At 50.6% G+C, this 23,992-nt stretch overlaps 1 protein-coding gene across 3 annotated transcripts in view; it reads left to right on the forward strand.

The window, feature by feature from the left end:
- Positions 1-23,992, forward strand: part of STS (steroid sulfatase) — a 115,418-nt gene that overhangs the window by 35,312 nt on the left and 56,114 nt on the right. For all 3 annotated transcript variants that reach the window (XM_039839642.1, XM_039839644.1, XM_039839645.1), the window contains 4 exons: positions 17,561-17,701; positions 20,549-20,670; positions 20,750-20,872; positions 22,835-23,258. In XM_039839642.1, coding sequence (XP_039695576.1) covers positions 17,561-17,701; positions 20,549-20,670; positions 20,750-20,872; positions 22,835-23,258 — 810 coding nt within the window. The remainder of the gene's footprint in view (positions 1-17,560; positions 17,702-20,548; positions 20,671-20,749; positions 20,873-22,834; positions 23,259-23,992) is intronic.

Here is a 23,992-nt window from a genome sequence, read left to right on the forward strand (position 1 = left end):
CCTTGGTGACCAACGTACTGTCATCTGTGTCTTCGTTCGTTCGTCGCTTTCTGTTTTATAGTCCACATGAGTGACATCCTCTGATTCTTGAGAGTTTGAAAATTCACCCCCTCCCCTCTAAAAAAAAATTGGGGGCAAAAATATCTATGAGGTTTTATTTTGCTTCTTCTCTATGAGGAAATGTTTTTGTTCCATTGCTTTTGTGTTGAAACTTTTACACAGGACCAGTTCACAAGAGGCAGCGTGCCCTCCTTTATCTGAATCAAGCCGGGCGTGACGCTCATATTCCAACCTGTTGGTGACACGTCACCTTATCCCTGTGGTCCCATTTGTGACAGGTCGCCATAGCGCGCTGGCCCGTTCACGAGGGCTCGCCATATTGCATGGTCGTGAGTTGCACTTGGCTACCATGCATCCCCGTGACTCTAAATAAACATGACTTTTGCTAGCGGATGTTTGCAGGCTCCCTGCAGCCCGTCCTCTTGCTGTTCCGCGTGGCTTCTCCGTGGCGTGGGCAGCCCGTGGCAGACTCTCGTCGAGAAGCGCCTTCAGAACTCGTCTTGGAAATGCCCGTCACCTCCCCGCCTGCCCCAGCTCCCACTTTCTTTCCCCGAGGGAGCAGTCAGGTGACGGCTCAGAGGCTCCGGCCTGCAACTGCCGAAGTTGCCTCAGGCTGCGTATAAACAGCGGACCCTTTTGGGACCCTTTGCGCATCGGTCCCTGCATGTGTGTCCGAGCCGGGGGCCTTTGCATTAAAGTGGAACTAACGAAGCTCGTTTGGCCTCCTGACAAGCGGGGCCCGGCTTTGGAAATGTAGAATCATAATGTTGATCTGCGGTTTTCGAAAACACCGTGTAAAAATCCCCAAGGACGAAGGCGTTGCATTTGAGCGAAGTCACCGACAGGTGCTCCGCAGCCAAACACTGAGTCCACAGGCTTTACGTCCATTCTAGTGAAACATGTAGGCTGTTGGACTCATATGCAGCGCTTGACCCACGGGTCCTGTCTGGCTGCTGCTGGAAGCCTCCTTGGACCTAGGCGGCGGACGGAGTTTGGGGTGATTCCACCTACTTTTGGCAGATTTTCATCTCGACTGGCCTTCCTTTTGGACAGAAGATTCTGTGACTAAAAGCCCTGGCCGCTGCTGGCTTCTGGACCTGTCCTGTTTCGTAACCTAGGGCGGCACCGAAGCGAGAGACGTCCGCTTGTTTATGTAAAGACGAGGCACGTCTGTCCTCGAGCTTGACTGCGTCTCGGCCACACTTTCCTGAGTGGCACGACTGTCTCGCCTCAGGGACTCAAAGCAACAAAGAGACGGTTGAGTCATCTCGGAAGACGGAACGTTTACACTCAAGAACCTCTAATGAGAAGCATCTGAAACGCCTTTGCCTTTGTCCGCAGTCTCTCGTCTCCCGCTCTGTCCCTGGCACACCTGGGCTGAGGTGTCCTCACGTCACGCACGTCCAGCACACGGGCCTCCCAGCCGTTGTCTGCATCCCTCAAGGCCCCTCCTGCCACCAGGAGCCGGAGGCACCGTCTCAAAACCCAGGCCTTATTCCGCCATCGTGCTGGCCAGAGTCTCCATGAGTCCGCCCCTCATGCCGATGTCGAGAAATGATGTGTGACCCTGTCTGGCATTTCTGTCTTCCTCTTTGCCAAATGCAGCGAACTCTAAAACCCGTTGCAGGTTATCCCTGGCTAAGCAACCCGGCCAGGATTCCACACACGGGCAAAAGCATCGGGCTCCGGGCACGAACAAGTATCTTTCTTTTCTGTATAGACTAGGGCAAAATTTTAAACCAAGTTATGTGTATTGTCTGCTATCTCCCACCTCATAGTCACGTCTGGCTGACAAGCATTGACAAACTGCCAATTCCTTAATTCGCACCGCAGGTGACATGTTCTGTTTATGATGATTTTTTTTTTTTTTTTACTATCGAAAGCGCACATTAAACCCTTCATTGTAAGAATGAGTTCTATGGAAACATAGTCTAGATTCAAATATAAAAGATCTTCTTTGAAGTCAGTGAAGAAATAATCTACACCGTAGCAAGTTCAAATGCTACTTATGTTTCGGTACGAAATCTCGAAGACAGTCATAAAACGTCTGCAATTATATTGATTGTATAATTTAATTTTAAAGTGATAATCTGTTGGCGATGAGAGGTCGGTAAAATACTATTTTCACCGATACGACGATACTACTTTGTACCTCTATTTTTTTGTTCAAATCAACTCTGAATTCGGTGGCGTCATGGAAGTTTACCGTTTAATGTCATGCCGTGCTAACCCTCTGCATTGACAAATGAAAACAGAGGTTCTTTTTCTGAATCCTACATTTTTATGGCCTTACTTGGGTCTCCGGGACTCCTCAGATTTTTGCGGATTGTCTTTGGAGCCCGAGGCAGTTGGCCCATTGTTTAATGATACAGCAGTATTTCATGCCAGACGAGATGACGGGGTGTGGGTTTTGAGATTCTCATCTTTGTACCAGGACGAGTCGGATGGCGTCTCCTTGCTTAATGATTTTCTTTGCTTTTTAAAATAAGCATCGAGCATGTCACTCTGATAAAAACCGTTGGCTCCAGCGTGGAAGGGATGGTCTTTTACCACATCCATCCCTCTCTCCAGATGCAGGCTTCTCAGCAATGATCGGTCTACCTGGTAGTTTGTGCTTTGTGTGTATTTGGGTCTCCTCGTTGTTTTAGGGAACTGTGCCGAAGGTTAGGGGCCTTTGTCTTGTGGCGTCGGTGGAGATGCTTCCTGTCCTGCTATGTGACTTTTAGAGACTGGGATCCACCTGTGATGTAATGTGGGAAGGGACAAGATGTGTGAGGCGGGGAACCTGAGCCCCCATGGTCTGTGGGCTTGTGGGGTCCCCGCCTGGGACGTGCCAGCGAATCTCGATCACGTGCTTGACTTCTGCCTTTTATATCCGGAGCGCTCTGGGTTCGAAATAATCGCTCTACCCATGATGTCTCTTATCTCTCAATTAGACACTTTGGTGCTCATTTTTTTTCCTCCCAGCTAAACGTACCACCGACAAGGTGCTGATAAGCAGATTGGGCTTGTAACTGTTGGCTCTGCCGGATACGAGGTGGGAGACCTGTGGCCTTGCCTGCTGCTGTGTTCATGAGGAACTGTTCCCACAGGGCATTGCTTCGTCAGTTCTGTGCAATAAGTAGTTTTTAAGCATTTACCATGCGCTTGTGCTTCAAGAATAAGGACTTAAAAAGACTTCTCTAAAAAAGGGAACCTTATTATTATTATTTTTTCTCATTATGCGACAAGGGCCAGCTGCACCGACTTCAGTAGAACCTCATTATTTAAAAATCAGAGCTCATCACACTGAAGTTGTCTAAATTAGGGTGTCTTCAGGCCCAAAGGAAGCCCAGGTTCATTTTATTCCCATTAGTAAGAATTATCATATTTGAGAGTGTTGTCAATTTAATTGTGACAGTGTCTCAGTGGGCGGGAAGAAAAGGTGATTAATTTGTACATGGCAGGCTTTTTTTTTTTCTGATTATAAAAATAAGACGATTTGATAAATACAAGCATCTGTAAAGAATCGTGTAAAACTGCTGATAGTCGCATTCCCTCAAAACTCCCCAGAAATAAAATTATATCATCTCTCTTTCCAGTTCTGTTTCTGTACGTCTCTATACATATCACAGAAAGCATACATATCCATACGTAAATATAAATGTTGTTGGTTTTTGTTTTTTTTTTTTTAAATTTGCAATCATGGTGCCTTTCTTTAATGTCAGAGTCTGCATTTTCTTCCCTAAAATTATACCGTGACCTTTTTCCTTCATGACAAAATAATCTTCAAAGCTCAAGAAACCTAAGAGCTGCCCAACATTCTGTTATGTGATTTATTTAACCTTTTGGCAATTCCAGCTTCATAAGTTTCTAACTCATGTCAGTAGGAACATATTGATTAAAAACAATCGTCTCCCAGTGTCTTCACAGGATAAATTTCTCGAAGCAGAAACACGGAGTCTGAGTGCGACGCTGTTGAGATGCTTGATGCCCGGTGTGGGGTGTGTGCTCCCCAAATCCGTCCATGTTTCCACTCCCACAGCCGACGAGAAAGGGTCCCCACTTCACCAGGTTTTCTTCGAGATCCAGTATTATCACATCGTAACATCTGCCAAGCCAATAGATTACAAACAGCATCTTCCCCGTGGTTTCTTCATTTTAATTTTAATTTTAATTTTAATTTTGGATCCCTACTGAGGTCGGACGTCTTTCACATTTACGTTAATTCATGACTTTTGTCCACCCGTTGGCGTTTTTTAATTCGGATATTTCCCTCGATTGTCCCTCCCTTTCTGCCCTCTCTTGACCAATTGCTTGTCACAGCCCGCGCCGGGCCTTGATGGTTGGCGTGGGGGCCGTTTACGAGTCATATTGGGAGGCAGATTCTTTTCAGTCAACCATTTTCCAGGACTCAGAGGGCAAAAGTGTTCCCTACATGTCCCTGTCTTCCAAGGGCTTGCGTGAAATTCAGCATCATCATTGGTACAACTTCAACCTAACGGCCTTTTCTTCCGTTGGTGGTGATTGAGCTACAAGGAGGAAAAACGCAAGGGGCATAGTGGGAGAGTGTGTCCTCGGGCACCTCTTCACGGCGTGACCTGCACAAGCAGTACCATTGGCCAAGCCCTGGCAGCAGAGCCAAGTGGCCCCAAGAAGCTGTATTTGAGAGGGATGCTGAGAATTGCTTTCTGGGGAGAAGGTTCCTCTTGGGATCAGGCGTATCCAGCTTCTGCTGCAGCAGAAACCGTGAGAGGAGGGTCAGTGAATGACGTTGCTATTCCTCGACCCTCGGCTCCCATCCCCAGGGACAAGGCTGACCCTCGCTGATGCCTTGACGGTAGTAACGATGCTTGTTGCTTTTAACCGTGAAACAGACGGAGCTTCTCGCTTCTGCTGTGCAGTCTCTCAGCAAGTCATTTCTGTGTACTTGTTTTAAAAATCTGTTGTTGCTTGGTAATTTCCATTGATTAGAACGATTTTCTGTAAGCCTAGCCAGGGAAGGCTTAGAAGGGGTTATAAATGGGGCTAATTAGTGAGATGCAACTTGCTTTTATGGCTGTTTTCAAAACATTTAAATGACCCATCGTTAAATTAGGTTGCCAAATCATTTGTTAATTATCATGTTCCTACCGCGTTTATTTCCTCGGGAGATCTCACCTGCGGTCTAACAGGCAGAGCCAGGACCGACGTGCAGAGGGAGGCCGTGGGTGGGGGTGCCCCTTTGGTTAGGTGTCTTTGTCGGTGGCTGGGCTTTTGTTTTCCATTAATGCTCCAGTGTTTCTCAGACGATGAGTTTGCTGGTGACTGATCTCTCGATTGGGAAGGATAAAACGGATCATTTTGTTCAAATTCCCGACTTCTCCAAGAAGCAGTCCGTCTGCAGAATCCCCGACAGATGCGGTCTTGCACTCTGCACCCGGGCACGGCAGGAGAACGATGCGATCCGACAGGCTGCCCGTTTCGTGGTCTGCCAGCTCTTGCAAGGGAGCCTGTTCCTTGTTTTGGACCGCGTCCTAGCTCTGTCCTCGGAGACGACGGCTAAATCTTTTCTCCCTTTTGAAGACAGCCACACAAGCAAATTTAAAGAGAGCTGTGATGCCTGCTGTGGTCCGGGCGAAATGTCGCCAATTCCCGCGTCATTGCATAATTGCAGTCACTTAGGCGTGATGGTCTGTGTACCCGTTAAACAGCCTGTTCTCTTCTCTCTCCGATAAGCTCATTTGTGTCCATCCCTCTTACACAGCAGTGATCCAGACTGAAGGATGTTCCACGTGTGGTGTGACGTGTGGACGGTCAGATGTGTCTTCTCTTTCTTGTCTCGAAAGCCTGTCCCTATCTACGTAGACAGAAGCAGTGTGCATTTGAGCTTTGGCGACTTCAAATCATCCCGTCGTTCAGCTGGCTAACGCGTTGTCGATAGTTACAATTAGGCCACATCCTAATAGCGTCCCTGTGCCAGTGGTCACGTTTGTTAAATAAGCAGACCAGGCGTCTCTCCGTTGAATTGTAATCCGGTTGGTTTTTATCTTTTGTTCCACTGATCGAGATCTCTCTGAGACTTTATTCTGCTTCAAAGCACAGTCTGTCTTCCACGCGCTGGATGAATATTCTCCTAGTCCATTCACAGACATCGTCAGTGTAAATTATTAAACAGGGGTTGTAAAGGACAGACTCGAAAGCCTTTAACATTCGCAGCGACGCTCTTAAGAATAATAGGCTTGTTTATAAAATATCATCATCACACTACATGCTTCTCTTCTCTTCAGTGTGTCTGTGGGTATTAACCTGGCACATGCAGAATACTCCAGGAGTGCTGGACTCTGTGTGTTTGTATCTGTATAGGCACCATTTTAACAGATAGGGAACAGCCATTCGTAGCTAATTAATGAAGGAGAATTGTATCCTCTTGTCAAGTAGAATCGTGTTGCCCGTTTGAACTTGGATCTTCTCAGTTGGCTGTTATAACCATCAGCGAGTGATAATAAGCTTGAAGCTTACGCAAACTTAGCACATGAAAATCCTTGCCGGGAGCAGCTCTACGCGATAGGAGACGTTTTTTTCAGTTAGGACGCCCCGCTGGGACTGAGCACAAAGAACCTGGCGGTCGGTGGGGAGAGACGCCCTCGGCGGCACGTGGGATGTCTGAAGTCGTTAAACAAGCATCATCTGTAGATGATGTTGATCCAAAGGGACCTAACGGCGAACATGCCTAAGTGATGTGATGGGTCGTCGAATGTACTGATTGTCATCGTGGTGGTTTCGGAGGCGGTGCCTGATCATTTTAGCCTTTGTGCAGCTTATGTCAGGTCCATATTTACACATATATCGCATATAGTTACATATATGTGTATAGATGATGGACGCTGAGTGTAGAAGATTGGACGCTGAATTCAGTGGTATTTGCCCCAGCAAACGTCACTCCCTGTGTCCATCTGGCCACTCGTGTGAGCTGCTCTGTCCATACGTATGTTGTTTGTGTTGGTTGCTCGGGGCTCTGAGGAGTTCTGTGTTCTCCTTTCTGTTCACCCAGAGTTTGTTAACCTCGTCTCCCCATCCTGGCCGGGGGCGGACAGGCATGATTGCCCATGATGAAGGCTCAGAGGTACCTTTCCTGTGCCCTCTGTGGTGTCCTGCCTGCCACCTCGCCAGGCCAGCGAAGACCTGCGGGGTGGAGTGCACAGGTCGGGTGCGGAGGGCGAGTGTCCTCAGGCCCCCGACCTGCCGTGCCCCGCACGCAGCCCTTCCACGCCCCCCGCCTTCTGGCTGCTTCCCCCTGGGAAAGCGAGCCAGGTCCGCAACATCCTGGATTCCAGTTCGCATAGGGTGGATTCCAGTTCGCCTAGGGTGGATTATCCCCAGAGTGAAAACAACACCAATGTCCATCGACAGATGAGCAGATAAAGAAAACGTGGTTTAAGCAGACGGTAGAGTCGTATTCGGCCGTGGAAAAAAGGAAGGGGTGCTCCTAAACGCGACGACGCGGGCGAACCCAGAAAACGGGCTGCTCCGGGAAAGACGCCAGGCGCACGTGGGCACACGCATCTCGTTCCATCTACGTGAAATGTGCAGAACAGGCACATCCACAGAGAGGGCAAAGTCACGGCTGCCGGGGCTACAGGGAGGGCCAAGTGGGGAGTCATGCTCGATGGGCGCAGGGTTTTATTTGGGGGGTGATGCACACTTTCTGGAACTAGCTAGAGATGATGGTTGCATGCCACTGGGAATCTACTCAGTGCCACCGAGTCGTAGGCTTTACGGAGCTGTAAGTGGTGAATTGGACATTAGGCAGATCGGAGCTCGATTTAACACGTAATTATGATTGTGAGGCTTAGTTCTTTATCTTGTCGTTGTGAGCTTGGGGGCGGCGTCGGGGGCATCCCCTTGGCTTTCTATAGCTTAACTGGCAGCGAAAGCTGATTGCTTATTTCGTGTTTTATATCCTTTTTCTTTACTTTGTCAACTCCGTGCGTGCGTCTTGAACGCACAGAGAGTAACCATCGGCAGGTGCACTCCGGGGCGTCTAGCAGGGGTTTAAGATCCAATGGCAAAGAACCTGGCCATGCAGATTAGCGGGAATTCTTAGCAAAACCTGAGGCTCGGATCTGAGAAAGCAAATCGAGACCTGGAGCCCAGAGGTCAGGAGCTGGTGGGACTGGCATCGGGGTGCATGAGAGGGACCCCCGAAACGAGACGCTGTCTTCAGGGCTCACGACCAAGGTGAGAGAGAGACATGGTGCTCGGTTCACGTACTCATACGTTTATACGTGCAAAGAGACGTTTCTAGGGCCTTGTCCCGTTTATTTCTTAACCACTTTTTGACCTGGAGCAGGCTTTGGAGAAGGACAGTGACACCCATTAGCTCTGTTGGGATCTGTGTCCTGTTCTGTGTCAACTTGTTTCCGAGATCCTTTGTCCCAGAGGAAGAGGCCGCCAAGCTTTCTATTCACATCTGTTTCTCGTTTTGCTGAGAACGTGTGGTGGATGTGGTCGGCAAACAGTGTTCTGTTTTAATGGGCGGAGGAGGTCGGTCGGCTTCCCCAGGCCCCTGTGCGGCGAGGCCAATGCCTCGGGCAGAAGGACGGAGGGCAGGGGCTGCCACGGGTCAGGGGACCGCACGGTATGAACCGACGCCGACAGCCAAGCACAGGCTGTCCCCTGCTCTCATTGCCCTTGGCCAATGGTGGAGTCATGTGAACTCAGGAGCAAGGAGGCGATTATTTTGCCACTTGGGACCAGTTTACACCGAGTCTTCCTCTGGCGAGATTTGGAGCCTGGGAGGATGTTCTGATCACACCTGCCAGCGACACTACAGAGCAACTTAAAAAGATGCGTCTGCGTTCTCCCTGCAGGTCCTGGGAGCTACAGGTGCATATTTACCGTCACAGGAAAGCAGCAGGGCGTACATGACAGGCTGGGGGAGGGACATCCCCAGCCTCGCAGGGAAGACGGCTGGGGTGGTCAGCGTTTCTCGGCCACGGTTTTAACCAGAGGCACGAACTAGCTTGCGCAGCGCGAGGTTCAGGGGAACCGCTGGCTGGCCATCCACGGAGCGACTTCTTTGTCTTTGTCCCTACGCTGGTCATTAAATCGGCTATGCCAGGCCCCGACACCATTGCCTGGCTGACCGGCTGTCACCCCCCGTAAAGGAAGTTTCGGTGCCCTGGGGGGACAGTGCCAGCGAGGGCGCAGGGAGGAAAGCTCTTCGCTCCATATCCGAACCCCTTGCTCTCTCTTCTCCTTTGAAGTTTGTGTCCAGTCCGTTTTTCCCCCCTTCTACCTGTCCTGTCTGTGTTTGCATTCTCTCGGACCGCCTGTCACATCACGCAGGACACTCCTTCCTGCCGAACGTTAGAAATCCAGGGACTCAGCAGTACTTTGACCAGGGGCTTCTGGAATAAGCAAACATCCCGAACCTGGACCTCGGCTCTGCTGCTTCCTGTGTGGTCCTGAGGAAGCCGTGGGGGCAGAGGCGACCTCCGTGGGCACAGGAGCACTTTGTCCTCGGCTCCCGCTCTGAACCCCGAACGCCTGCAGCAAGAGGGACCAGAGTGTGTTCGGTGCTTCTCCCCTGCGTGTGCCAGCCATCAGGCCACCACCTGTCACACAAGGGATGGGCTGATGGGGTCCTCTGGGGTCTCCTTTATGAGGGCACAGATCCCATTCGGGGGGGGCTCCCCCCTTGTGACCTCATCACCTCCGAGAGCGCCCTCCTCCTGACAGGTGGGGGTCAGGGCTTCAGCCTGTGAAATGGCATTGGGCACAGTCATGCAGACCGAAGCAGTGTCTGTTTGTGTCCCGTTTCCGGAATCCTTCTATAATTTCTATAATTCACTGCTCCCGATAAACCGGTCACCTCAGCCTGACCCTGTCAGCCTCTCCTCCGTGTCGCACCCTAATAGTCCATCGGACCATGCTTCGCCCAGGACGCAGAACGTGCTACCTATGGGGACTCTCGGTGTTCCACAAAGTTTTAGAATGTTCACATGCCCCAGAATTTGGAGGGGCGCGCTGGCACACAATTTTCTTTGTGAAATTCAGTAAATTGTAGGTGAATAAAAACATTAGATGAGCCACGATGAACAGATAAGAGCAAAGTGTGTAGATTTGGAGGCTGAGCAGCGGGATTAATACACGGAGCGAGAGAGAGCGACAACCTTAAAATGAGAGGCCTCTCCAAGTGACAGGGGACACGCGTGTATTTGAGGTCACTAAGAATGGCCATTCAGGAAACGCTGACTCAGGCAGAAGCCCAAACTGTCTTGATGAGGACACAGAGGCAGTGGCTGTGTATGACAAAGGGGAGGGGACTGTGACGTCCACAGAAGGAAGGCGTGGCTATCTATCGGTGCAGATCACGTGACACAGTGACGCTGACTCTAAACAGTGCTTTTAATTCTCAGTCCGGAGTCCGCAGAGCTGGAGTCATGACCTCTGCTTTCTCATCATTGAATTCTCTGAGACACCAGGTTGCCCAGTCCCCGTCCAAAGGTGGCTCTGTCCTGTTTTAACATCCCGAAGGCTTGAGGCATCAGATGTAGCAGGTGGTATCTCTGTGATGGCAGCTCGGGCTCCCTTGCAGAGGGTTCTGCTTAGATGATTTTGACAAGAGAAATGGTTTCCTTTCACACAGTCGCCTGACGGAGATCGCCACTTAACTCAGTGCCTCGGCCAGAGCACAGGGGTGCCACGTGATACGCCCCGGCATTTCACCCGAGTAGTTCAAATGGAAATCGCGGCGGGCGAACCCCACGTGCGAGTTTGCGGGTGTCCCCGGAGGAAACGGAGGACCGTAGACGATGCGTTCGCTTCCCGCCCACCGTGACCCCTCGGGCTCCGGCTGGCTGCATCTACGCCGGGCGTCTCTTAATGACAGAACTCCGAACCCCCCAAAGGACCACTGTTTCAAAGTCACTTCGTCTTCCAACCACTTGGGAAAATGGAAAGGAAGGGAGGGGCTAACGGCCATCTTCCACGTCGCTTATTCCCATTTGTGAATGTTCTAGATGCTCTTCAAAGCTCCTCTCTGTCACAAAACACACTCTGTTTCTGAACTTGGAAAGGAAAATGCAGTTTAGTGTGAAGGTCACCTCTTATCTTACAAAGGCGATCTGTTCGTTACAAAATACGCTTTCCGCAAAACGACACTTTGTCAAAGCTTCGTGACATCGAATATCCTTTGGGGAGCAGGATATTAGGACTAAATATTTGCTTACAATAATTATGAATTATTGTGTGTGGGCGGGCACATTTCTAATATTTTGTCTTGGAAGCCAGCCGTTAGATGTGAACTTCTGGCTACAAAAGATTCAACTATTTAGAATGAAAATAACGAATCAGCAACATTAAAAATTTCTTCGTAAAATTTGGGAAAACATTGGAATATGAATTTTTATGAAGCATTTAGATCTATAGGAACACCTGTGTAAACACATATTCAGATGGTCTTTTTTGCTGTCTGAACGTTAGACTATTTTTTAGGAACTTAAAACACGATATCTATTATATAACACTCTATAACCGGATTTGATTTTGAGTTGAACAAAAAGTGCATGTTTCTAAACAAAACCTGGTCTGCATTGTTGGCTTTTCTCTATTTCCAAATAAGCTTTTTCGCCAGAAAGCAAATATATCTGGAACATTATCGTTGCCGTGGTAAAATTTCTGTTGTGTAAGCACAGTGTTCATTTTCTTTTAATGAACAAATGTAATGTAATTACATCTCTAGTTATGAAAATGTCCTTTTGTCTCTCTCGTTCATAATAATTCTGTTTTAGGAATAGCTGCCTTCTCAAAAGAATGCTTTTTTCCTTTGGCCAAATTAAGGCTGTTCAGAAAAATAATTTGCTTTTTTAAAAAGGGAAACCGTGCAGATTTTCGGAAGTTAATGTACCATGCTCTTAATATTTTGGAGCTCTTTCATTTAACGTTTAAGTTCTTTTATCAACTAACTCTGTTTTAATAGTTTAAAACATCTTTATAAACACCTCGTTCTAATCCTTACTCATGGAAAAATAAAAATAAGGTCTGCTTACTTTAGACAGTAATAATTTATATGCGGTGGGATTGTAAGTAACTATTAAGAAACTTAACTTTTCAAACATTCTTAATCGGGCTAGATGGTATTGCTGATCCCAGGCCTAACAATATCTACCCTGGGCACATTTTGGAGTATAATTAATGATATACCGTGGCAGCGAGCTAAAGAAAACCCGTCGGCAATTCAGAAATTAATGTAGATATTAACCATGATAAATGGCCTTTTATCCTCTTGGGCTTAATTTCGATAAGAAAATTCTGCACCTCAGCGCAGAGCACAGAAAATTGGAGTGCGTTTGTCCCAAGGAGCACACACACCTGAAAAAACAGCCCCTGACGATGGGGACATGTTGGCATGGCAACGATCCGTCATCTAGGGCCCCAGAACGTGTTTCGTCTCCATTGCTCCCTGTCGGAGCTCACGGCCCCAATATCTTTTCGGAGAGCTGGTCGCTCTGTCACTTCTGGGTAGAGATAAATGTCCTTCATGGGCTGACAGTCTGCTCCTTCCACGTCTGATCCCTGCTGTTTCTTGAGACTTTTTCCCACCTCATAGTGAGAGTTTTGCATGAAACAAAGAAACAACGGGGCGCACGGTCATAGGGACGCTGTGCATTCGGAAAAAAAAGACATGGAGAGAAATATATACCCTGAGTGATTCTCTGAATCGTTGGTTTATCCACATTTTTGGTCCACTTAGAATAAAAGTAAAATCATAAGGAAACAATTTATTTGAAAAAGTCAGATTTGACTTTTGGGTAACAACAAAAAAAGTAATAGTCCCAAGTACGTTTCTGAGCGGCCAGGATGTGGGTGGAAGTTTACCTGATACTCGGAGCCTGGCTTTCTCTGTTTAATCTCTCTCGGTCCCATCTTTCTGGGCTACTGTGCGTACTTTTCCCCATTATTGCCATTTTCAACTTTCCATTGTCAAACAAAACTTGGTTTTTCACGCGATTGGCGAGCACAGCCACGTACCTTTAAGTTGCTTGTGTGAATTCTAAGTACTCCATACTAGTGACACTTGTTCTTAAAACGAGTTCGGCCTGATCTTGCGAACCGTGGAAAGCCTCGTTCAGATTCTCGTCCACACAGCGGAATCACCCATCTTCAGCGATTCTGCTTTGTACGAGTTACGTGCTGCTGTGTAACAAGTGAGCCCGAAGCTTAGCAGCTCGAAGCAACGTGCCTCTGTTATGTCACAGTCTCTGTGATCAAGGCACCTGCCAGGTTGGCGGTCTCATTTGACAGGTGGACAGAGGACAAGGTGCGCCTCCAAGCTCGTTCCCGTGGTGGCGGGCAGGATTCAGTCGCTTTTAGGCTGCGGGCCTGAGAGCCTCGTGTCTTTGCTGGCTCCTGGCTGGAGGTCTCCCTCAGTTCCTCGTCCTGGGGTCTCTCCAACACAGCCACTCACTTCATCAACAGCTGGCAATGGGCGGAGTCCACCAGCAAGACGGAGTCATGCTCTCGTGCGATCTGACCTCAGAAGTGATGTCTCCTCACACTTCCATATTCTGTTCCTTAGGACCATGGCTCAAGGTCCAGCTACGCCCGGGGCGCCGGCGGGGAGGGGCGGACCATCCAAGACGTGACTACAAGGTGGTGTAGCGTTGGGCCATCTTTTGGTTGGCCGCCCACATCTTTGTTGAAAACTATGACTACACATAATCTACACGGAATTATCGTAATACTCCTGCTGATGACTACAACTAATGACCGTTGGCCCATAACTATTATTTCCTTATTGAGTCATAGTACCAAGTATCCATTTTATCCTCACGATAATATTTATATGGTATCATTATGGTTACCCTCATTTTCTAGGAGAAAATGCCAACCAAGGAGCTACATGAATAGTCTGTGGTTTCACTGCTAACGAGCAGGGGTGCCCCGACTGAACCATCATCTGCAGAAGCCGTGTTTCTCACTCCATCGCTCATTCTAATGGGTTCCGTACTTGTGGGTTGTCCCCTTGGCCACTTGGAGCCTTGCAGGGTGACTCTGTGTCTCATTCAACCTTGAAACCACCAAATGGTCACGATGTCTTCGATCCTGTTTCTGTCTCGTAAGCGCTTGTTGCATTGAAATGGATTCGGTTTGAACCGTCAGTGAATTGGTTTTAGTGGCAAAGATATGAAGAAATTTAAACACGCCTAACGAGTTAAATTTCTCTAGCACTTTTATCATTTTGGAAACTTTTTATTTCTTTTTCTTGTTATTTGGGGGCAGACAGGGAAATGTGTTTCCTCCCCCGCCTTTTCCGAGGCATGGTTGACAAATGCTATTGTGTACATGTTTACAGAGAAAGTATGATGTGTGATTACAAATACATTGTGAAAGGGTCGCTACAGTTAAGTCACACATTTGTCACCTCACGTACTTGCCATCCTTTTTGTGTTTGTGACGTGACCACTTAAGATCCACTGTTCAAACAAGTTTCAAGTATACAGTACAGTTTTACGAACTACGGTCACCGTGCTGCGCATCAGATCCACAGGATTTATTCATCTTAGAACTCGAAGTTTATACCCTTTATCCAACATCTTCTAATTTCCCCACCCCACGGTCCCTGGCAACCGACATACTGCTCTCTGCTTCTGTGAGTTCAGTTTCTCGTTCGTTTGTTGAGGTTTGGTTTTGTTTTCGATTCCATCCATGAGTGAGATCAGACGGCATTTCTCTTGGTCTGTCTGCCTTATTTCCCTTAGCATAATTCTCTGCAGCTTTAGACGTGTTGTTTCCTTCCTTTTCAAGGCTGCATAATATTCCATTGTATCTAGACCACATCTTCTTTATCCATTCATCCACCTATCGATGCTCAGATGGACTCTGTATCTTGGCTATCGTGTGATGCCGCAGTGAACGTGGGGGTGCAGGTATCTCTCTGAGATCTGGACTCCCATCATAACTGTTGGCTGCCCCATGGCAAAGATGGCATCTTGGTGAACGTGCGGGGGAGTGAGGCACGGCGGGCTCATGCTTTGAGCCGAACACCTCGTACTTGGTGTCCCGCCCTGCGACCGGACCCTGACGCCTCATTCTGCACTCATTCCTCTACTCCCAGAAAAACAGAGTGTGAAAGCCACCCAAGGGGGAAAGAAGGAGGGAATGAAGGACGAGAGAGTGAAGTAAGTCGTGACGTTTTCCTGCTTGGTTACCGCTGGAGGAGGGTCGTGGGCAGCCGAGTTGGCTTTTAGGAAGAGGGAGAGTGTTGAAAAGCAGAGAGGAGGAGTAAGACCAGGTCAACAGAGACAGGGGCGTTGCTGCAGGTCCTTGTATCTGGGTTCAGAAGGCGACGGGCGAGGGGGCTGTCTGCAGCGGAGGTCTGCTGACGGGGAGGCGGGGTGGGAAGGAGGTGCCACGTGGACCGGTGACAGGTAGCAGCAGGAACAGAGACAAGACGGCATGCTGGAGCCTAACGTTCTGTTTGGAGAGCCTGTTTCGGGTCGCCGTGTGTGTGCGCCTGAGCATGTCACGGCTTCTGCAACCGGCGGGGCGAGGTCCAGGTGAGGAGCGTGGTCTGTGAGAGTTTAAGTTGGACTTGTGGGTGCACGGGACAAAGCCGTGCTTGCCCAGAGGCAGCGTGCTTTCCGAGTCCTTCCACGGAAGCCAGGCTGCCCACACTTGTGAGCGAAGGAAGTGAGTCGTGATCGTATCGTGCACAGGAGGTGACGATTTCACAGATGCTCAGATGGGTGACGGGCAGGTACTAGGTAGGCCATTCTCAGCGGGGGGTGATTTTGCCTCCCAGGGGACATTTGACAATATGTGCGGACATATTTGGTTTCACAGCTTGGGCTGGGACGGGGTGCGACGGGACATCCTCCAGGGACCAGTGCAGCCCCCACGACAAAGCGTTAGCCCGTTAGCCCAGCCTGAATGTCAGTCTTGACGAGGCTGAGAAACTCACACCTTGAGGGCAAATGTCACTCATCACAGCCTGCCACGTTCCCGCCTTCTTCGCGTAGGTGGCCTGACAGAGAGGCAGGGAGAGGCCCGAGAGTGCCTGCCACGCGGGAAACCGCGGTCGTAAAGAACGGGATTTTATTGATTTATCGTCCGTATTAATGACACGTGAGCGTACTGCGGAGGCAGAGTGATCTGGCTCCCGCCTTCTCCGGGGGAAGGTCATGCATTGTATTTCGGGGGGACAGGAGGCCGTTAGGCACACTCTTTCGTGCGTTGCTGTGCTCAGTCATGGATTGGCACGTCCTCACGTCCGCTTCGGGACCCCTGCCGTGCGCACCCTAAGCGTTCCGCAGGCGTCGCCGATGGGCGTCTCTGGTGGTGTCCGAATCCCCTAGCGCACCTCACTGTTCGTATTGAGAGACGGATGGTGATTTTCGAGTCATTCCATCAGCCATAAAGCCGTCCAGCTTTTTAGGAAATGGCTCTGTCCCTTCTCAACCACCTCCTTGGTGGAGTTAGCATGGGGGATTTCCAGAAAAGTTGGCAGGCGTTATGCACTCATTGGCTCAAGCACCGAAGGTTGACCGTTCGGTGTCAGAGAGTGTGTTCAGGGGGGCCGTCCCGTGGGGCGCACTGAATTCCTGAGGCCACAGGCACAGCGAAGAGCTGCTCTCGACTCCCAGGTCCCACGTCCTCCCAGGATGGCCATGAGACGCAAGGGGGTGCATCCCAACTCCGGCCCCTTGGTCATCTAAGCCCGCCCTTCGCAGCCAAGGAGACGGGGCCTGAGGATGTGCTCGCCCCCGGGTGCTCAAATGCCCTCAGCTTGCCTTCTTCTTCTTAAGTTCCCTGGGCTGTTACTGTGGGCATCAGAGAGGGGGTTTCAGGTGTCTGCTCCCCAAATTCCGGCAGGCCATTATACTCGATTGGAGTGGAGTGCTGTGGGTGGGCGGGGTGAGTGTGTGTCACGATGACAGTCCCACAGCAGGGATGGGCTCCCATCCTGGGAGCCTTTGCTATGACCGCTTAGCTGCTACCCAGAGCTGCCCCAGGCTGTGCATCTTCTGTTCCTTGAGTTTCTAAAGATTCGACAGCGTTTCTGTTTTCCCTGAGAAAGCTCGTACGTGAATACGCACAGCTAACTTTAGAAAGAATATGACGCTCAGGATGCGGTCATCATGGAATGCCTGTCCTCCCAGAGCTCGGACAGAGAACGTTTAGCTGATGACAGCGTCCGCCTTCTGTAAAGAGACAGCAGGAGACGCTTGCGTTTCCGATTTTCTAAACGGGACCCGCGTTGAGGTCGAGGGCAGAATCGAGAGGTGACAGTTGCCCGTGGAGAAGGAAAGGTTTGTTTTGGAAGCAAATATTCAGGAAAGACGACGACATTCTTCACCTTGTGACATCACAGACGGCGTGTCTTTGGAGCACGTGTGGTCTGGGGCGGATGGGTTTCAAGAATGCTTCAGCAGAAACGGGCGTGAGGACGGAGGAAGGTTCTAGAGAGGGATGTGAACGGTCCAGCACGTGCCAGCGTCGTTCACGTCTCTCTCTCTCTCCTTGCCCTTTGCAGGAAGATGAAGATCCTTTTGCCTCTGTTGTTCTTCCTGGGGGAGGCCCACAGCCGTGCAGCGTCAAGGCCCAACTTCGTCCTGCTGATGGCCGACGACCTTGGCATCGGAGATCCTGGCTGCTATGGAAACAAGACCCTCAGGTGAGCTGATGCGGCCACTGCGCAAACAGGGCGCCGGTGGCGGGCCGTTGTCGCCGTTTAAAACTCGCTAAGCTGCCCATGTCCATGGGCGACTTCACGGGGCTCCAGCGAGACACGGGGTTAGGGAGGCAGGTGTGGCTGCTCGGGCAGGCGTAACGAGTTGGATGAACTCGGAGGGACCACTCGAAGGATGTTTGTAATGATTCTTTCGTACTCAGCACAGCTACACTGCTTTCCTTCTGGTCCTCCTTTTCTTCCCTTGAGTCCTCTGGGCTGCAGGTGGCCCATTTCATCCTGGCTTGTCACCCGCCTTCTCGGACCTCCATACCTTCCCCCCCTTCCTGTCTAGGCTGTCCTCCATCATCGGCCAGCCGCTCTGACTGGGGACAGATGTCCCCGAGACACATGTCGCATGCGACGGTGCCAGAACTTTCCGAGGGCCGGGACCGACTGCAGGGGTAGGAAAAGCACCCTGGGAACCGGACTGAGGGACGGAGGAGGGCGTCTGTATCCCGAGCCCCCTGCGTAAAACCGACTCGACCGAAGAAATGGCGGAAGGGCCCTTCGGTTTAAAAACTGAACTCGGTCCTGGCCCAGGGGACTATGGACATGAGCATCGCACTTGCTCTGTAATCATAGAAGAATGATGACAGGAAATGGTGCGGTGCAGAGCTTTGTCTCACAAAGCATCAGTACCAACCGAAGTCAACCAGAGGATGGGGAGAGACAACCTTTGCTTTCACTAGAATGTTCTCATAAGGTCTGCGGTACTGAATGTATACGGGGCTTCGGGACAGACGTGTCGCGAAGTGCCACGGAAACCTGATTTATTGCCACGCCGGGCCCTCTGCATCCTCCTGTTCTTCTTGGGGTGACGATGCTTCTCGGAAAGTGTGTTTAATCATCGCACGTCAGATCGAACAGAAGCGAAATTATTCTTTTGAGGAAAAAAACCTGCCTGCAAGACGGCTGGGTGCATTTCTTTCCCAGCCAGAGCCTTTCCATCCAGTGTTGCTCGTTGTTTTAAAAATGTGTGGCATCGGTTAGATTTCTACACACGTGTACAGAAATGAAGTGTGCAGTTAACGATCTCTTAAAATTTTAATTGGCCGCGAATGTTTCTTTTCCCACCTTTTGCCCCATTTTATAAGAAGTTTAGATCTCGCTTTTTGCTATCTGTGACACAGACCTTGTTAGTAACTTAATTTTTTAATTGGGATCATAAATTTCATGTTCAGTCTATGCATTATTTGTAATACCCTGTTAGATAGAATGCTAACAATGCTCAATGTAATATTAATATAATGTTAGAATCGTCATAGAGTTTATTTACGGAGACCGTGAGGTAACTATTCCTACGAAGCTGTCTTAATTAAAAAAATAATTCCACTCGAGCCTTTAAGGTTTAGTTTCTACAGATTAATGAAAGGAAAAAGAAAAGTCTATAAAACTCCCAAAGAATAATTCAGGTCAAGACTTACCCTAAATGTCCCTTGCGCTTTATAGTCAATCGTAGTTCTTTCTGATTTATGTTTTCGCTTTACATTTTCTAATATCGCACCCACCTGTGCCAGATTTCTTTCTCTACGGGCTGGCGTAGGTACCAGGAGGTTCAAGTCGAATTTACAGTTTGTGGCTTCTAAGCATCTGGTAATTCTACGCAAAAAAACCAAAGTGGGACTGTGGACGATGCGTTGCGTAAACTGAACTCGTAGACGGGAGACCAGTTTGCATTACAGCTACGATGACACGCTCTTCGCCTTCCAACTATGCATCGCTGCAGACTATTCTGTGTGTGGACACTGGACCAGGGAGGCGGGGGGCCCCCCAAAGATGAGCAGCACACACGTGTGCTCCCTGCCCCCCACAGGCCGCCGCCGTGTTGGAGGGCAGCCCAAAGAGCCATGTCGTCTCTTTATGGCAAGGGAGCTATTGCCAGCAGGGAGCAGAGCTCGATGTCCTACACGTGGGACAGTCCCCTGCCATATGAGAAAGGAGGCCACAAGTGGACCCCGAGAACCGCATGTATGCCTGGAACTGAAGGCAGACAGGCGGGCCAGCAGGGACCAGGGCTCCCGGGGGAGGATCTGGGATAAGAGCTCGGCGTGGGCCGCTGTCTGGGACGCACTCAGTCCTGAATGCCTAGATCTGCAGTGCCCGCCTAAGATGCGGGGCCAGAGCATTCTGGAGACCAGGCACGAGGATGCTTCCCTTGCATGACATGTCTTCCTAGAAGCGATCCCATAAGCACATACTAAGCGGAAAACCGCAAGCCCACAAAGCGTGCCAGGGACTCACAGCATGTTGCCTTTTGACACTGGGGTGCGTCCCTCCTCCCTGGACCTGGCAACCTATTTGTTGACGTTCACGGGTAACTACACATAGGGTCCCATTATTCTCTCCTCCGCGGAGGCAGCGGAAATTACGCAGGAGCTGCTGACAGCTAGTTAGCGGCCTCCCGTCGGATGTGGTTGGAAGGGAGAGTCAAGCTGTCTCCAGAGCTTTGTCATTTGGGGGCACAGAGGTAACTGGGGGGACACGGGAGGGGAAGGAGTGAGTCTCTGATGCATCTCACCCCCCTGCTCTGATCTAAACCCGGGCTAGGTGGACAGGTGCAGAGCCCACGTCAGAGCCGGGCCACTGACAGCTCGGTGTGGTTTTATTGTCTCTCATTCTGAGTCTTGGCTCCATGTCCGCTCTCCCTTTCCTACCCTGTCTCCCAGCCCGCACAGCCCCGCACAGCCCCCGGTACCCTGGACCGTCGAGAGGTGACCGACTCACTGCGAAAATCCCCAGAGAAAGCTGCCTTTCCGCCGCCCTCACAGTCACACGGTTCTCTCATTCCAGGACGCCCAACATTGACGCCTTGGCCCACGCGGGCGTGAAACTCACGCAGCACCTGGCAGCGTCGCCCCTGTGCACGCCGAGCAGGGCGGCCTTCATGACGGGCCGCTACCCCATCCGCTCAGGTAAGCTCCCGGCTGCGTGGCCGTGGCTGTCGACCTCCCAGGGCTGTCCTGTCCTCACGTGTGACTTCTCCTGCTCCAGGAATGGCGTCGCAGTCTCGCGTGGGAGTGTTCATCTTCTCGGCTTCTTCTGGAGGACTTCCCACCAGTGAGACCACGTTCGCCAAGCTTCTGAAGAAGCAAGGCTACTCGACGGCTCTCATAGGTGTGGGCAGCTGAGGAGGGGGCGAGGGCCTGGGCAGGTTAGCCGGGGAGCGTGGGGGCCGACGGCAGCCTTCTTAGGGTCGGCATTGCTACCTCAAATAGGGAAGAAGTTATTTCGGTTGTTAATTAAAATGCTATGCCCCTCTCTGGGCTTTTTGAATGTGTAGATATGTGTAATTACGTTTGTATGTATGTGGATGGATGGATGAACAGATGGATAGGTAGGTAGAGGATAGAGGGATAGGTAGGTAGAAAATGGATAGATGGATATATAGATAGGTGGTAGATAGATAAAATGTCAATGATAAAAGTAAGTGTACAGCAGCAGTGCAGGCAGACAGACAGACAGACAGACAGACAGACAGACAGACAGATGACAGACAGAAAGCTGCGCAGACGGCAGTGACAGAATCACCATCGCGACGGACGGGGCAAACGGACCTTATGCTACAAGCAAAAAAAAGATGTATTGACAACCGATTTATACGGGCGCGTTATCAGCGTCGAACAAACGAAACGGATGCCGGGATGACGGATTTAGACAAGTATGACGGACAGACGGGCAAGTGGGACGACGGGCAGACGGCCAGATTTAGACGAGACGGATTTCAGATTTAATATGATAGACGGGGATTTGTCAAGACGGACGGAAAGTTTCGTGATGTAAGCAACGCACACATATAAGTTCGAAGCGATGATATTGGTGTAACGTAACAAAACGAAGATCTGACGACGGGATTTATTTGGGCCGACAGACGGGCAGACGGTTGACAGACGAGGCAGGCGATGCGAAACGCCGACATGCAAGACCCAACAGACGACATGGGCGATTTGCTGGACGGATTCGACGACGGACGGACGGACGATGACGGACGACGGACGGGCGACGGACGGACGGAGACATTTTATTACGGGACGACGGGCAGAGGAAAGATAGAGAGGTAGGTGATAGAAACAAGGGATATGTAGATCAATAGATGACATGGGTGGGTGATGGATGGATGGATGATGGATGATGGATGGATGGAAGATGGATGGATGGATGGATGGATGGGAGGATGGATGGATGATGATGGGTAGATGGCTAGGGTGGATGGAGGATGGATGGATGGATGGACGGATGGGACAGATGATGGATGGATGCATGCATGCATGCGTGTATACATACATACGTACATAGATAGACAGGGAGCATACAAAAACATATACACACCATGCTACGGATAAAGATTTTCGTTTTTCATTTTAATACTAAAATCGTGTCACGATCCGTCTCAGTCGATATTCCCATCTCGATTTTATTCCAGTGATTCGAACGAGGCCCTCTCCCATTTTGCCTGATAAGGTTGTGTCTGTGTGGGTCATCGGACGAATCCCAGAAAATCTTGTAGGAGCAGCGTGAGCACTCCCGTTCCTCACACATCTGGTCATGAAACCGTGATCGTTTCTCCTTTTCGAGGCGCTCCCCGATTTACTGCTATAATTAAACATTTTATAACAAACGTTCACAGGTGCTTAAAATAATTGCCGAGCTGTGGATATGATTTCCTCGTGCCTCAGGCTAATTTTTTGAGAGAGGGTTCATTTCCACTTTTAGCATTCAGGGAACAAAATCAAATTGGCTCCAAGACTTAAATTTTAAGGAAATGCATTTTAAAAACACCAATGCCAGAAAAACGCTGCGCGTTGCTGTGTAGTTACGTCTCTGGCCCGTTACATGCGTTAGGTGTTCACCTTTTGTTTTATTTTTTGATCAATAAGCGGCTTCTCGTTTCCTGGTCGAGTGAGTAGTTCATATCGTAGCTTCTATGGAAAAAGCAGGAAAAACCAGTACAGTCGTAGGGCTGGGCTCGCGCTGACGCACAGGCAGAGGTGTGTGCTTGTCGCTGTGTGAGTGGCGGGAGGTGGCTTTCGAATCCCAGTGTCTTTAGGGACTAAGCATATCGGCCGCTTGTGTTGTCAGGGAAGTGGCACCTCGGGATGCACTGTGACGACCAAAGAGACTTCTGTCACCACCCGCTGAGCCACGGCTTCGATTACTTCCACGGGCTCCCTCTGACCAACCTGAGAGACTGCAAGGCCGGGGCGGGCAGCGTCTTCACCTCGGCCATCAGGGTGCTGGTGCTCGTGCCTCTGCAGCTCACGGCCGTGTCCCTTGTCACGCTCGCGGCGCTCAAGTGCCTGGGGCTGTTGCAGGTGCCGCGCCTCGTCTTCCTGTGCCTGCTCCTCCTGGCCGCCGCCGTCCTCGGCATCCTGCTCAGCTTCCTGCATTACTTCCGGCCCCTGAACTGCTTTCTCATGACGAACCACAGCGTCACGCAGCAGCCCATGTCCTACGACAACCTGACGCAGAGGCTGACGGCGGACGCGGCCCGCTTCATCCGACGGTGGGTACCGCCACGGGGCGGGGGCCGGGCTGGGCCCGCAGCCTCCTGTCCCCTCCACGTGCGATGGCGACCGCGGACAGGCTCTGCGGAGGCGGGCTGTGAAGGGCACGAGGTGGGACGGGCACTGCCAGCCGAGTGGCCTGACCAAGGGAAGGAGGCACCTGCTGATCGTCGTCTCACGAACCTCCACTTTATTACCACGCGCACGTGGCACGCTGTCGATTTGGCGGTGCCTTCGGCGACCCTAACCTCCGGCCCGCCAGGTGCAGACGCTCATCGCTCGGGGGTGGCCAGCCACACCCTGGTGTCCGCAGTGTTTGGGTCAGACCACCCGTAGTGGGACTGCCTTGGGTAGCTTAGTACGTGATGTCCATAAAGGACGGTCCTGGTAATGCTCCACGTGCAGAGTCAGAAGGGAGGGGGAAGGTCCTTGACTGTAGTTACGGGGCGCGACCCCTCACGGGGTGTCAGGAGGACCCAGCCGCTTGCCGAAACTGGAGAAGGCCAGTCTCGCCTGTGGACGGTCCCTGAGTAAGGCCACACATCGTCGCTTTAACAAGCAGTCCACGAGATGCTAAACCACGTGGACCATAGGATCCTCTGAGAAATACGGCAGCATACTTGGAGCATATTTTTGCTAGTAGGGACAAATACCACAGTCGTTATTAAGTCTCCAGATTTCTCTAGAAGGTGATACTGAAGTGTGATCTATTGCAAAAGCTTTAGAATGTTCC

This window comes from Pteropus medius, unplaced genomic scaffold, assembly GCF_902729225.1.
Source record: "Pteropus medius unplaced genomic scaffold, Ma_sr-lr_union100, whole genome shotgun sequence".
NCBI lineage: Eukaryota > Metazoa > Chordata > Mammalia > Chiroptera > Pteropodidae > Pteropus > Pteropus medius.